At 42.9% G+C, this 14480-nt stretch overlaps 1 protein-coding gene across 2 annotated transcripts in view; it reads right to left on the reverse strand.

Moving 5' to 3' along the window:
• The window catches only part of LOC126482398 (mucosa-associated lymphoid tissue lymphoma translocation protein 1 homolog), a 130744-nt gene that overhangs the window by 41003 nt on the left and 75261 nt on the right, over positions 1 to 14480 (reverse strand). For both annotated transcript variants that reach the window (XM_050106511.1, XM_050106513.1), the window contains exon 8: positions 7677 to 7866. In XM_050106511.1, the coding sequence (XP_049962468.1) occupies positions 7677 to 7866 (190 nt within the window). The remainder of the gene's footprint in view (positions 1 to 7676; positions 7867 to 14480) is intronic.

Here is a 14480-nt window from a genome sequence, read left to right on the forward strand (position 1 = left end):
AGGAACAAGCTCATAATGAATTGCAGCTAAATATTAGAATGGGGAGAAAGGAAAACACATGCGTTTTGAATGAAAGGATTACATATTTTGAAGTTATTAAGAAGACTGACTTAACATATTATGTTGTTGTTACGTATATACTTTCTGGATTACTGAAAGACATGCCATATGCTCCTTCAGCAGTTTTAGAAAACAAATGTATGATCATATGGAACACCTTAAAAATATGAGTCTGGATATAAACTTGTTGATATGCTGATGGGCATTCAAATGACAATTGTGGCTACTCTGGGAAGAATTAGAGCATTGTATAACTCAAGAGATGATATAAAACAACTTTTAGTCAGTGAGAAGCTCTCCCAGACTATTCACCAACAAGTCCATCATTAAACATTACTGTTTATGGGAATGGTGATCTGTCCCACAGTGTCATGCTGTTGTGCCTTCACACATCTTCATAATCAATGTGCCAACGATAGTCTTGGGCATTAATGTTACACTGAGTTTCACAATTTCCACAAAAGTTAATTGCTACATTGCCATTAACACAGTTTCATTATACAAGAAGACACAAAGTTCAGAAATACTTCACTGTCTCAGAAATATAACTCCGTTTGCCTATGAACAGATGTTCTTTCCTTTTGCCGGTCAGAGTGGCTGAGCGGTTCTAGGTGCTACAGTCTGGAACCGCGCGACTGCTATGGTTGCAGGTTCGAATCCTGCCTCGGGCATGGATGTGTGTGATGTCCTTAGGTTAGTTAGGTTTAAGTAGTTCTAAGTTCTAGGGGACTGATGTTCTCAGAAGCTAAGTCCCATAGTGCTCAGAGCCATTTGAACCTTTCCTTTTAGCAAACAGGATAAATCACTTATTTTATCAACAGCAGCAGTTAGTACCTTTTGCTAGTGTTTTTCACATGACACATATCAAAAGCTATGTACTATAGACATCACAGGTAAGTGGTAGGTGACATTGAGACACAATAATGTACGAGGGACATTCAATAAGTAATGAAACACACTCCTTTTCCTTGGCCAATTTCTGCTGGAGGGAGGGGGGGGGGGGGGGGGGGCAGTACGGATGGAATATTCCTGCTTCAGTCCCTACTGTTGAGTATGTAGAGCTGCCCCCTGCATATTTCAGCCACCACATTTGCATGAATGTTTTGCAGACCAGGTGTGGCCCCTGCCTCAACTAGGAGGTTATTTGTAAACAGAGGAGAGAAGGTATTGTGTACAGTCAAGCCACCAGCAGTCACTGCCGTGTTTAGGGGTGCCAGTCTTGCCACTACATGGCATGCAAGTTACAGCATACAGTGCTGCAGTTGGGGAACTAATTTAGGTCTGCACAGTCACATGCTTATGTAATACCATGCAAGTATCCTTCCACAGGCGTGTACTTAATTGGCGCTCTGCCCATGGAGAGCCAGTTATGTCTCAAGCCCAACCAACAGCCACTTCAAGTCCCCCCCCCCCCCCCCTCCCCTACAGACACCGCCTGTCACTGCCCGCCAAGGTGCTGTGCCGTCCTCATCCTGAGCCACGTTCGACGCTATGCTTCCATCTGCTGTTCTGAGGGCACCGCTCCACAGTATTTTTATGACTGCCTATGTGCTCATTACCTTGTGGGACCATGTCATTGCAAGTAGACAGACTATGAGCTCTCAGTCTCATAGGACTATATCGTCATAGCACCTGCTGCTCATCAGGACAATGCCTACAAGTTATCAGCCTTGTGGGACTGAATCGTCATTAATATTCTCTGCTCCGCAGTACATTGCTGTTCTCAAGTTTCATAGACATTATTTTCAGAGATTTTATTTAGCTTCTTCTTCTTCTCACGGCATTACAACCATGTGTGGGTTTTAGCCTCATCAACAAGTTTCCTCCATTCTGCTCTCTCCAGCACGGTTCTCCGCCATCCTCGGACTCTGGGAGATTTTATATCTTCTTCCATGTCATCTACCCACCGTTTTCATGGGCTTCCTTTCTGTCTTCTTCCGGTTGGCCTCCATTCAAAAATCTTTTTAGTAGTTCTTCCAGTATCCATCCTGAGGACATGCTCAAGCCAGGCTATTCTTCTACAAAGGTGAGTCAAATGAAAACCTTAAATTTGTAATAACAAATCGAAATTTTGCGTCGTTATCCTGTAAGTTGGTAAGTGTGCTACAAACAGCGTGCAGAATGGCCTGTAGGTGGGAGCATAGTGTAGATACACACATACAATCGCAGTATCAGTGTAAAGATGGCCGCCCCACTTGCGACTTGCACCAGGGAAGAACAGCGTTCTGTTATACGGTTTTTGCATAGTGAAGGTGTGAAACCTATTGAAATTCATTGAGGAATGAAGGTTCAGTACGGTGAGCCATGTTTGTCACAGCAGCAAGTCTACAAATGGAGTAGGAAGTTCACAAATGGTGTGACTTCAGTGGAAGATGCTCCTCGTCCAGGTCAGGCACAACAAGTTGTGACTCCACAGAACATTGCAGCAGTTGAAGCCATAGTGAAGGAAAACCGCAGAGTGACACTGAATGACATTGCAGCATGTTTACAGATTAGTCATGGGTCAGGCCACTACATTGTGCATGATGTGCTCCAGTTTCACAAAGTGTCTGCAAGATGGGTGCCACGGCAGCTGACGCCTGAAATGAGAGAACGACATGTTGATGCTTGTGAAGAACTTCTTTGGTGCTTTGAACGAGAAGGTGATGGCTTTCTTGCAAGAATCATAACTGGGAACGAAACCTGGGTTCCACCAACCGGAAATGAAGAGAGCGAGCAAGGAATGGCGCCACTCCTCTTCACCAAAACCAAAGAAGTACGAATGGAACCATCAGCAGGAAAGGTTATGCTGACTCTCTTTTGGGATGAAAAAGGCATCACTTTGGAGCATTACATGCCTAGAGGGACCACTGTCACCAGTGCATCATACACAGATCTCCTAAAAAATCATCTGCGCCCTGCAATCAAATCAAAACTACGTGGATTGTTGTCAGCAGGTGTCCTTTTGCAACATGACATTGCAAGGGCCCACACTGCCCGTACAACAGTTGCAACAATCACAGACCTGCATTTTGAGTGTCTTCCTCATCCACCATACTCACCAGACCTTCCCCCAAGTGATTTCCATATGTTTGGACCACTCAAAGACGCAATGGGAGGAAAGAAGTTCCGTTCTGATGAAGAGGTACACCAAGCGGTGCACGAGTGGTTGCACGGACTACCAAAAGAATTTTTTTCTAAAGGAATTTATGCACTTTGTAAGTGCTGGAGGACTTGCATTGAGCGTGGGGGAGATTATGTTGAAAAGTGATACAGCTTTGTACCACTTCAGCACAACAAATAATATTTATGGTTTTCATTTGACTCACCCTCGTATTTTTTATAATTCTTACGATGCCAGCTTCTTGTATGAAGCGGTCCAGCTCAGTATTCGTCCTACATGTCCAGAAACCATTATCATCCTGAACTGCCCCATAGATCTTATGCAGCACCCTACGTTCAAATATCCTGAGCTGTTGCTCCTCAACACTTGCTAGCATCCATGTTTCGCGTCCATAGGTTACAAGTGGCCTGATCATGACCTTATATAGTTGCAACTTCAGCTGCCTATTTAATAACCTAGAGACCAACAATTTCTTAAAAGTGTGGAAGCATCTATTACCACTTAGGATGTGCAGTTTTATTTCAGTTGACATGGAATTTGTGCAGTTAATATTAGAGCCCATATAGTCAAAGTTCAGCACATGCTCAAAATTGAAACCGTCTGCTGATAGTCTATCCAAGTTATTATTTTCCTCTCTGGTGAAATTTATGCACTTAGTCTTTGTTTCATTTATAGAAAGGCCTCTATGCCCTATGGCTTCTTTCAGCTCACACATTGTCCTCTCTAGTGATACCCTTCATCTACTAATAATTGCTACATCGTCAGCATATGTGCATATCTGAGTCAACCTTGTGTCTATGTAACCAGATATCTGAACCTTCTGCATGCCTTCAAAAGTCAGATTGAAAAGCACTGTAGAGAGTGCCTTCCTTTGTCTGACTCCTTTGCTAATGTTAAACCAATTGCTCAGTTCTCCATTCACTCACACGACAGCCTTGGAACCAGTCAATGTTGCTTGAATAAGTGAGACACACTTCGATGGTATACCAAGCAGCAGCAAATCATTTAGCATTTGTGCTCTATCAAGACTATCAAAGGCCTGCATGAAGTCTACGTACAGGTTATGCAGCTCAATGTTATACCTTATCATGTATTTGCCTTAACACAAATATCTGGTCTGTTGTTGATCTACTAGGCTGAAATCCACACTGATACTCCCCCAGAATCTCTTCTGCATTTGGTGCTAACCTGTTGTAGATAATACTAGAGAAGATCTTACAGCTTACATTCAGCAGGGTAATTCCTCCGTAATTTGAACAGCAGGTCTTGACTCCTTTCTGTGTACTGGTTGGATTACACCTAATGTTCATTCTTCTGGGATTCTCTCCTCTGCTTATGAAGATTGTTCCCCCATTTTTTAGCAGTTCTGCAGTTATTTCATCAGTTCCTGATGCTTTATAATTTTTTAAACAATGCACTACCTTCTGTACTTCCTCTAATGTTGGTTCCTATATTCTGGATCTACGGTATAATAGAGTGGCTGCTCATTCCTGGTAGGATTGCCTTCCAAAATTCCCTTGAAATATTCTCTCCATCTATACAGAACATCTTGTTTATCTGTCAGCAGATTTCCCTCTTTGTGCCTACAAGCTGTTATTTTTGGTCTATATTCTTGGGTTCCTTCTTTAATTTTCTTGTAGAATTTTCTGCTTTCATTCATTTGGTAGGGCTCTTCCATCTCCTCTATCCTTCTCTTCATGGTTTCCCTTTTTCCCCCCTCCTGCATACCGTTGCTGCCTCTATTCTCTTTTCATTATATAATGCCTGATTTGATCTAGTATTCCGCTGCAAGCATTTCAGCCTTGCTTCCTTTTTCTGTTCCACTGCCTGTCTACACTCATCATCATACCAGTCTTCATTCCTAAGTCTCCTTGCTTCCCCAGTATTTCATGTGCTGTTGTCCTAATGGCATCTTTAATAGAGTTCCATTCTTTGTCTATATCATCTCCACCATCTTTTATTTGTAACTCTGTCTCAAACTGTTCTGGTACTCCTAGACAGCAGACCTATATTTCAGTTGTTCTACATTCCATTTATTTACTCTGGTACTACTTCCCCTGGCAGCCATGGCAAGTTTCTGTCTCATTTTGGCTCCTACTAGGTAACTGTCAGAATCAGAATTAGCTCCTTGGAAAGTGCGCACATTTTCCATAACGGATGCCCACCTCTTTGATATCAATATATGGTCTGTTTGGTTTGCTTTATTTGTTCCTGGTATTTTCCATGTCCCTTTGTAGATATTTTTCCTTGGAAAACAGGTACCGCCTTCAACCATTATTATTAGTTTCATCGTGCAGACTCTCCTTACCAAACACGCTTCTGAACGCCATTTCCTTTCCCAGTTTTGCACTATAGTTGCCAAGAACTACTTGGAATCATACCTGGGTATTCTTTCACACATCTCCTGTAGTTGATCATAGAAGATGTCCACAGTATTTTCATCTGATTCTTCCATTGGTGCATATACATTCACAAAGGCCACATTGCGAAATTTGCCTTTCATACGCAAAGTACACATTCTTTCATTATATAGGGTGAAAGCAGTAACTGATCCATGCATATCCTTGGAGACTATAAGCCCAACTCCATACTCCCATTGTCTTTGGTCTTTCCCTGAATAGCACATGGAGAATTTCTGCTTATAAATCTCTCCTCTTCCCTTCCACCTTATTTCCTGCAGTGGAACAACTCCCATTCCATACCTGAGCACCTCTTCTGCAACACTATATATCATCTCTGTTTGCAACAGCATACACATGTTCCATGTTCCAAATTTAAGCACCTATAAATCCATATTCCTGTTTCCTAGAGAATTTTGACTACATAGGGGCAGTCCGACACTCCTTGCTGAATTATTAGCAATAATAGATATTTTACAAGGCAGGGGTATCAACCTGGTGCTCAACCCCCAACCTGGAGGACCAGGCTTTCATTTTTGGGTTAGCTCCCATAGAGGGGTTGACAACCTAGCCTATAGCTCCCCCCCCCCCCCTCCGCCACCCCCACCCTATGGTGTGGGGCATACTTCATCTGGCTCCTCAGTCAAGACCACTCCGGCTTTGGTGACCCTGCCAGTAGCTACACTATCGCCGGTACAACTCTCGACCTCATCAGAGCACACAAACACTCCTGCCCAGCACTGAAGGTGCCTACAATAAGGTGGTGTCCCCTGGGAGGGTGTATTTAGCTTAGTTCTTGTAATAAACAGCTGTTTATTGCAAAGTGCTTGTCTCACTTCAGCGAGTCTCACTCCTCTAGAAGAGGACAGAACACTTATTGTTTCATGAAGTTCTGATAGGCAGTGGCGCTATACAAAGCCTTCAAAACGGCATCTGTACCAGTGGTGCATTCCATGCAGAGAACTGTCATTGAGTTTCTTTTGGCAGAAAACCAGAGCAGCACAGATATTCATAGATGTTTGCAAAATGTTTATGGAGACCTGGCAGTGAAGAAAAGCAAGTTGAGTCATTGGGCAAGGCATCTGTCATCATCGCGACAAGGTCGCGTAAACCCGTCCGATCTCCCATGGGCCTGCTGGCCCCACACAGTTGTGACTCTGGCCCTTTTGGAAGATGCGGACATTCTCATTCAAGGTAACAGACGGTTCACAATCAAATACCTCACTGCTCAACTGTATATCTCTGTACTGTCAAACTTGTACCTCAGTTGGGGTACTCAAATGGTTGTGACCACTGGTTTCCTTGCCGCCTAGCAAAGACCATAAAGAGCAATGAAGGACCACATGTGTGGAACTGACAATTTATTGTTGATCACTGTCGAAAGCAATGAAACATGGGTTCATCACTTTCAACTGGAAACAAAATGGCAATACATGGAGTGGCGCCACACCACCTCTCCTCCAAAGAAAAAGTTCAAATCTGCATCCTCAGCTGGTAAAGCAATGGTGATGATCTTCTGGGAGTCTGAAGGGGTTATTCTGTTTGATTTTCTCCCTTATGGTGCAATGATCAATTCTGAAGTTTACTGTGCTACCCTTAGGAAATTTAAGAAATGACTTCAATGTGTTCATTGCCACAAAAATGCAAATGAACTTCTCCTTCTCCATGACAATGCAGGGTTTGACACAAGTCACCACACCAAAGAGGAACTCACAAAACTTCACTGGACTACTCTTGCTCATCCACACTACAGCCTGGATCTCATATCTTCTGACTTCCATCTGTTTGGCCCAATGAAGAAAGCACTCCATGGAAAGCAATAAATGGGTGACAGGGAGGTCATTGAGGGAGCTAGACATAGGCTCCGATGTCGACGAGCAGAATGGTACCGTGTGGGCATACAAGTCCTTCCAGTAGGGTGGTGTAAGGTCATCGCATTGAATGCAGATTATGTTGAAAAATAGGATTTTGTAGCCAAAAGAGTGGCAAATAATATGGTGTATTGGAATCCTGAATAAAACAAACCCACTTTTAGAAAACAAAAATGCTGCATTACTTACTGAATGCCCCTCGTATATGATAGGCATTTGTAAATGGCAGATACTAAATCTTACCTTTCTGGCACTATCAGACACATATCCAAGATTTCAAAAAGCAGCTTTGGCTTTCTCTCCAATGCATGACTAAGCAACTCTCTCTCAGACATGCAGTCACAACGAAGGTATTCACCACTTTCAGGTGCGTTCACAGGCAGCATGAACTTATCATCCAATTCAAATCCATGGCCAGCAAAATAAAAGATTCCTGTTACAATAAACAATAAAGAAACTTGTTAAAAAATGAAGTTTGAGAACAACTGCAATAATTTAGTTCTTAGGGAAGAATCTAAAGACAGTGAAAGCATGAGGTTTTACCGTAAGTACAAATCATAGGATGCCAACAGGGGTATGCAAAAAGGTAAGTAAATATTGAGTTGTTGGAAGAAAACAACTTTCTTCTGTAGCTGTTGCAGATGGAATTATAATCCTGAATCAAGATTAGAGTTTAATATACCATTGATGGCCACATCGTTAAATGCAAAGCACAAACTTGACCAGGACAAAAAGTGGATAGCTAGTTTACCATGTTGCTTTCAAAGAAAATTTAATGGATGAACTTCTTTTTTTTCACATTTGAACATTACAGTATTTAAAATTGCACTTGAGTCTTTAGCACTGTTCTCTCACTTTCTTCTTGTGTACATTAATGATCTCTCATCAGTTACATTGCCAGAAGCAGAGTTCGTTTTGTTTGCAGATGACACAAGTATTGCAATAAATAGTATGTTGAGTGTAGTTCTAGAAAGATCTGCTAATGATATTTTCATGGATATTAATAAATGGTTTAAAACGAACTCACTGACATTAAACTTCGAAAAGACTCACTATATGTAATTCAGAACCTGTAAGAGGTTTCCACCTAGCATATGCATAAAGTATGAACAAGAGCATATAGAAGAGGTTGACAGTCTCAAATTCCTGGGATTACAACTTGATAATAAATTCAGTTGGGAGGAGCGCACACCACAGAACTGCAGAAATGCCTTAACAAATCTGTATTTGCAATTTGAGTGTTAGCAGACATAGGCGACATAAAAATGAAAAAGCCTGCATACTTTGCCTACTTTCATTCCATAATGTCATATGGTATAATATTTTGGGGTAACTCTTCAAGTCAAACAAAAGTTTTCAGAGTCCAAAAGCATGTAATACGTATTATTTGTAGAATAAATTCATGGACGTCCTGTAGAAACCTCTTCAAAGAACTGGGTATACTAACTACTGCCTCTCAGTATATTTACTCCTTAATGAAATTTGTCCTAAATAATATATCTCTTTTTCCAACAAACAGCTCAGTTCATACATACAATACCAGGAACAAAAATGATCTGCACAAGGACTTAAAAGCACTTACTTTAGTTCAAAAAGGGGTCCACTACTCAGGAACATTCATCTTCAATAATTTGCCAGCAAACATAAAAAATGTATAGTTACAAATAAAGATCAGTTTAAAAGGGGTCTGAAAGACTTACTAGTGGCCAACTCCTTCTACTCCATTGACGAATTTTTTAATAGAAACAAATGATGTATTGTATATGCTCATACTATTAGTATTATTATTTCAGCTTAAAAAAAAAAGTGACATGTTCCACATCCATGAGGATCTCCTCAGTACGGATCTATGGAATGAAAACCTAATCTAATCAAGGTTTACTGCCTGATACAAAGACTTGCACTTTCCACATAATCTGTAGATGTTCTTTGCTCTCTTATTACACTGCAATTTTGACTTGCAAACCTTATTTGTCTATCACTTTCATACTGCAAACACACGACATTCATGCCATTAACTTCCAACATATCATTAGCTTCAACACTGCCTAATTTCTCCATTGAATTAACCTCCTTTTCATAAATATATCCTTACACTATGAAATGCTCCCTCATTTTCTTGCACTGAAGATTCCAACTCTCTTGCACCCTCTGATCACAGATACAAAGCTTTTAAGCAAATACGCCTCTGAAATTTTTCTATGCCTCAGGTAGTTTGTGGCTTTTATTATCATCATCATTCTCTGTGTATCTGTACATTTAAATTAGACCAAACCTTGCTCTCCACGTATCTCCTGGCTTTTCCAAGAATCTGCTCAGGAGCCTCTTCAGTTCACTCTGTGAGGTTTCCACAACTTTTCAGGAATGTTAACTGAATTTTCTGTCGGTGACTTGCACAACATGATAAAAATATTAAACAGGAAAACACTTCTTAATACTCTGCAAAATTATATTTATTTGATCACAAACCAGCTTTGAGCTGAATGTCGCAAACACAGATGAAGTGTATGATTTACAAAGGTATTATTTGTACAGAAGATACAAAAGGACAGTGTTTACAAAGGAAAATGTTACTTTTTTGTCACATAGAAACAATTACATTAAATAAAAGGGAAAGGATGGAAGATAATTTAACAACTAATGCGAAATAAGATGAACTTACAGTTCAAATCTAATTAATTTAACAAAGGGAAAAAAGGGAACTGAGTCTGATAATTCAATTTTGTGTCATGTGTTTGTTGATTTCCATTAGGGTCATCTGTCTGCTTCAATTAACAGAATGTAAAAGTTCACATTTTACATCCTATTAATGGCTTCCTTCTAAAAGATGATCAGAAAAGGTTGAATGTTTCTTCCATAATCTCCATTTTCTGTCATGTTCAGATAACCTAATTACCATAGCTCTGCCTCACTGACCAATACATACTTTTTCACACTGCTTCCATGTGATTTTATACACACCACTCTGTGCAAAAGGTTGCAATCTGTCTTTGCTACTGAATAAAAATTTTGATATATTGTTGCTATTATAAAATGTGGATCTGTAGTTGCAAGACTTTAAATTTTTTGCTAGATTGTCTGAAACATTGCCAATAAACATGATTTTGCACCAGGCTTTGTAACTACTGACTGATTGCTCTTGGTCAGCGTACTTTTAGTCATTTTCTTTTTCACATAATATTTTCAATCAGGGTAGAGCTACAGTCATTGGTGGCAGCAATATGTTTGATGGGCAGTAGTTCTGTTTGAAAGGCTGATCCAGATAATGGAACAGATATGAAGTGATGGAAAGTCACATTTTTGTGGCTTTGTGGATGCTGGGAGCTTGCAGGGGGTTACTATATTTGTAGCTAAGTTTTTTTTTCTGTAAATGCTAAACAAGTGGCTTCTTGTGCTAAAATCTATATTAAGGCCCATGAAATTTATAGAAGAGCCTCACAGCTCCATTGTAAATTTTCTTATGTTCTGAATTTAAATGTTGTAATAATGTATCTAATTATCTAGTGGTACTGGTCACAAACACAACATATCATCCACAATGTCACAGAGATGCAGCTTTCCATTCAATTGTGCATCACATCATATCTGTTCTATTATCTGAATCAGCCCTTCAAACAGAACTCCAGATCGTCATATGCATGTGTTGTGACAGTGCCACGACATTTAACAGTGCTGCCACGACAGTACGCGCAAACGGCGATAGAGGCGCTCCGCAACTCGGCTGAGCGCGGGAGTGCCACCCAGCTACGAACGGCGCCGGCCGCATGTCACGGCACGGCAGTCGAATGAGAGATACTGAGTTGTTATCATGTAACCAGCTATTGTTTCTAAGTGAGTGTGTTTGAATATCCACGCAATTATTGGTGATTAAAGGTTATAACACTTTTTGGCGACGAGGTTGGATATTTTCACTGCGTTGTGGATTTGTGTGTTCATGACGGGGCAGACATGGAACAGCTTATGCAAGCGCTCATTGAACAACAAACACAGCTGACGGCTGCTATTCAGGCGTTGTCTACGTCGCTTACTCATCGTCTGTCTTCCTCTTCTCCGCCTCCATTCCCTCCTTACGACGAGGCCGCTGAAGACTGGGAGGATTATGAGAAGCGTTTGCAGCAACACTTCTTGGCTTTCGGCGTTGTCGACGCTCCTATGTGTAAGTCGTTATTTCTATCTTGGATTTCCCCACGGATCTATCAGCTACTATCTCAGTTAGCCCCTCTGCGGGAACCTGCCTCCCTGTCCTTCCAAGAAATGTGTGACTTATTGTCTAACAATTACCGCAAAAACACCCACGTCGTTGCCGCCTGTGTGGCGTTCTACCGGTGTCGTAAACAGCCCCATCAATCTTACCGGGCTTGGGCTGTGGAACTACACGGTCTGAGTAGGAAATGTCAGTTTGTCACGGACACTCATCATGAGTCTTATGCTGTTTCAATGGTTAGAGATGCCATTCTACGGCTTGCTCCTGATAAAGAAGTTCAGCAACGTGCCCTACAACTGCCAAACCCGTCGTTGTCGAAAGTTCTAAGCATCGCTCAATCCTTTGAAGTGTCTCACGCGTGGTGTGATGTAGGCGCTGTACAGTCAACTTTCGACACGGACAATTTGCCTGTTTCACAGGAGAACGAAGATGTGGCGGCGGTTCACTCACGTAAACGACGTCACGTTGGGCCGCAACACTCGCAGCGAAAACAGCAACCACAGAAGCAGGTTCGTTCCGCACTTCCTTCTTGTCCACGTTGTTTCGTACAGCATGACAGGGCCACGTGTCCAAAATGTTGGGCCACGTGTAATTCATGTAGTAAAAAAGGCCACATTGCATCTGTGTGTCAGTCCCCTAAAGTTCCTGTCGACGAGGGCGAGGCATCGGACATGGATGTTAACTGTGTGCTGTCTCAAACAAATAAGTTGTTTGTTACTGTTAGTGTTCTGGATAAAGACATTTGCATGCAAGTGGACACTGGCTCTGCAGTAACTCTCATTAATTCTCGCACGTATTTGGAGTTGGGCTCCCCTCCCTTGTCTCCAGTTACACGAAATCTGAGAACTTATAATAAACAGAAAATTCCTATCATTGGCCAGTTTGATGCTTCCATTGCCTATAAGTCTGTTGTTAGGCCCCTCACGTTTTATGTGGTGGATCATGCGGGCACTGAAAACCTGTTCGGTTATGATGCTTTCCAGTTGTTCGGGTTCTCCATTGAAGATGATGTGCACCTCATATCTGAGGATATTCCGTATCAACAACTGGATGGATTGTGTTCTGAATTTTCGTCCGTGTTCTCTGCTGGTCTGGGTCGTGCCAAGGATTTTGAAGCCCACATTACTCCTAAACCTACAGCTCGCCCTAAGTTTTTCCGGGCACGCCCTATCCCGGTGGCATTGCGTGCACCTGTCAAGGCTGAGATAGACAGGTTAACAGCTTCAGGGATTCTCCTTCCTGTTACCTCCAGCGAATGAGCATCGCCAATCATGGTGGTTTCTAAACTAAATGGGAGTCTGCGATTGTGTGGTGATTTTAAAGCTACTATCAACACTCAGAGCCTCATTGACACTTATCCTCTTCCCCGTCCTGAGGAGTTATTTGCCAAGCTCGCTGGGGGCCAGTTCTTTTCCAAACTTGACTTATCGGAGGCGTACCATCAGTTGCCGTTGGATGCTTCTTCCAAGGAATTTCTCGTCATCAACACTCCTTGTGGGTTGTATCAGTACCAGCGGTTACCATTTGGCGTCGCTAGCGCGCCGGCCATTTTTCAGCGGTTTTTGGAACAGCTCACGGCTTCTGTTCCCGGCTGCATCAACTATCTGGATGACATTGTTGTCACGGGGGCCTCCACTGAGGAGCACCTTCGCAATTTGCGTTCACTGTTTCGGGTTTTGCATTCGGCTGGGTTGAAGTGCAATCTGGATAAGTCACTGTTCTTCCAACCCTCCATTGTGTATCTTGGTTTCCACTTGTCCCGTGAGGGTATACGTCCTCTACGTCAGCACGTTGTGGCTATTAACGCTCTACCCCGGCCGTCTACGGTCAAAGAACTTCAGGTGTTTCTAGGCAAGATTGCTTATTATCACAAATTCATTCCATCCGCGGCGGCGGTAGCTCATCCTCTGCATCAGCTGTTACGCAAAAACGTCCCTTTCTGTTGGTCCGACGAGTGTGAGCAGGCTTTTGTCCGCCTGGAGGCTCATTTGCAGTCGGCGCCTTGTCTTGCCACATTCCGTCCAGGTCAGCACTTGGTTCTGGCGACTGACGCGTCACAGTATGGCCTAGGGGCTGTTCTCGCCCATCGGTATGAGGATGGATCGGAACAACCTATCGCCTATGCTTCCAAGACCCTCAACAATGCACAACGGCGTTACTCTCAAATCGAAAAGGAGGCGCTCGCTATCATTTATGCTCTAAAAAAGTTCAGCGTTTTTTTGTATGGTTCTAAGTTTCACCTCATCACCGACCACAAGCCGCTGGTCTCTCTGTTCAGCCCATCGGTGTCGCTTCCGGATAAGGCAGCTCACCGCCTGCAATGTTGGGCCTTATACTTGTCTTGTTTTCACTATGAGATTCACTATCGCCCCACGGCCCAGCACGCCAATGCTGACGCATTGCCGCGATTGCCGATGGGCCCCGACCCGGTTTTCGATCGTGATGAACTACTCTGTTTCCACACTGATGAGGAAGAATGTCGTGCGGTCGAGGGTTTTCCACTTACAGGTTCGCAGGTCGCGTCGGCTACTGCGCGGAACCCGGTCCTGCATCAGGTGATCGGTTTTGTTCAACGGGGTTGGCCGGACAGGACCAAGGGCCGGGCATTGGATCCCCTTTGCAACTACCATGCCTTGCGCCTTTGTCTGTCGTTCGTGATGGTGTTGTTCTTCTGGCCACAGATGACGCATCTCCACGGGTCGTGGTGCCAGCCTCTCTTCGCAAAGATGTTCTCAAACTGTTGCATGAAGGCCATTGGGGAATTTCTCGGACTAAGTCCCTGGCCCGCAGGCACGTTTATTGGCCCAGTATTGATTCAGACATCGCCCACATGGTTGCTGCGT

The sequence above is a fragment of the Schistocerca serialis genome, chromosome 5, assembly GCF_023864345.2.
Source record: "Schistocerca serialis cubense isolate TAMUIC-IGC-003099 chromosome 5, iqSchSeri2.2, whole genome shotgun sequence".
Classification (NCBI taxonomy): Eukaryota; Metazoa; Arthropoda; class Insecta; order Orthoptera; family Acrididae; genus Schistocerca; species Schistocerca serialis.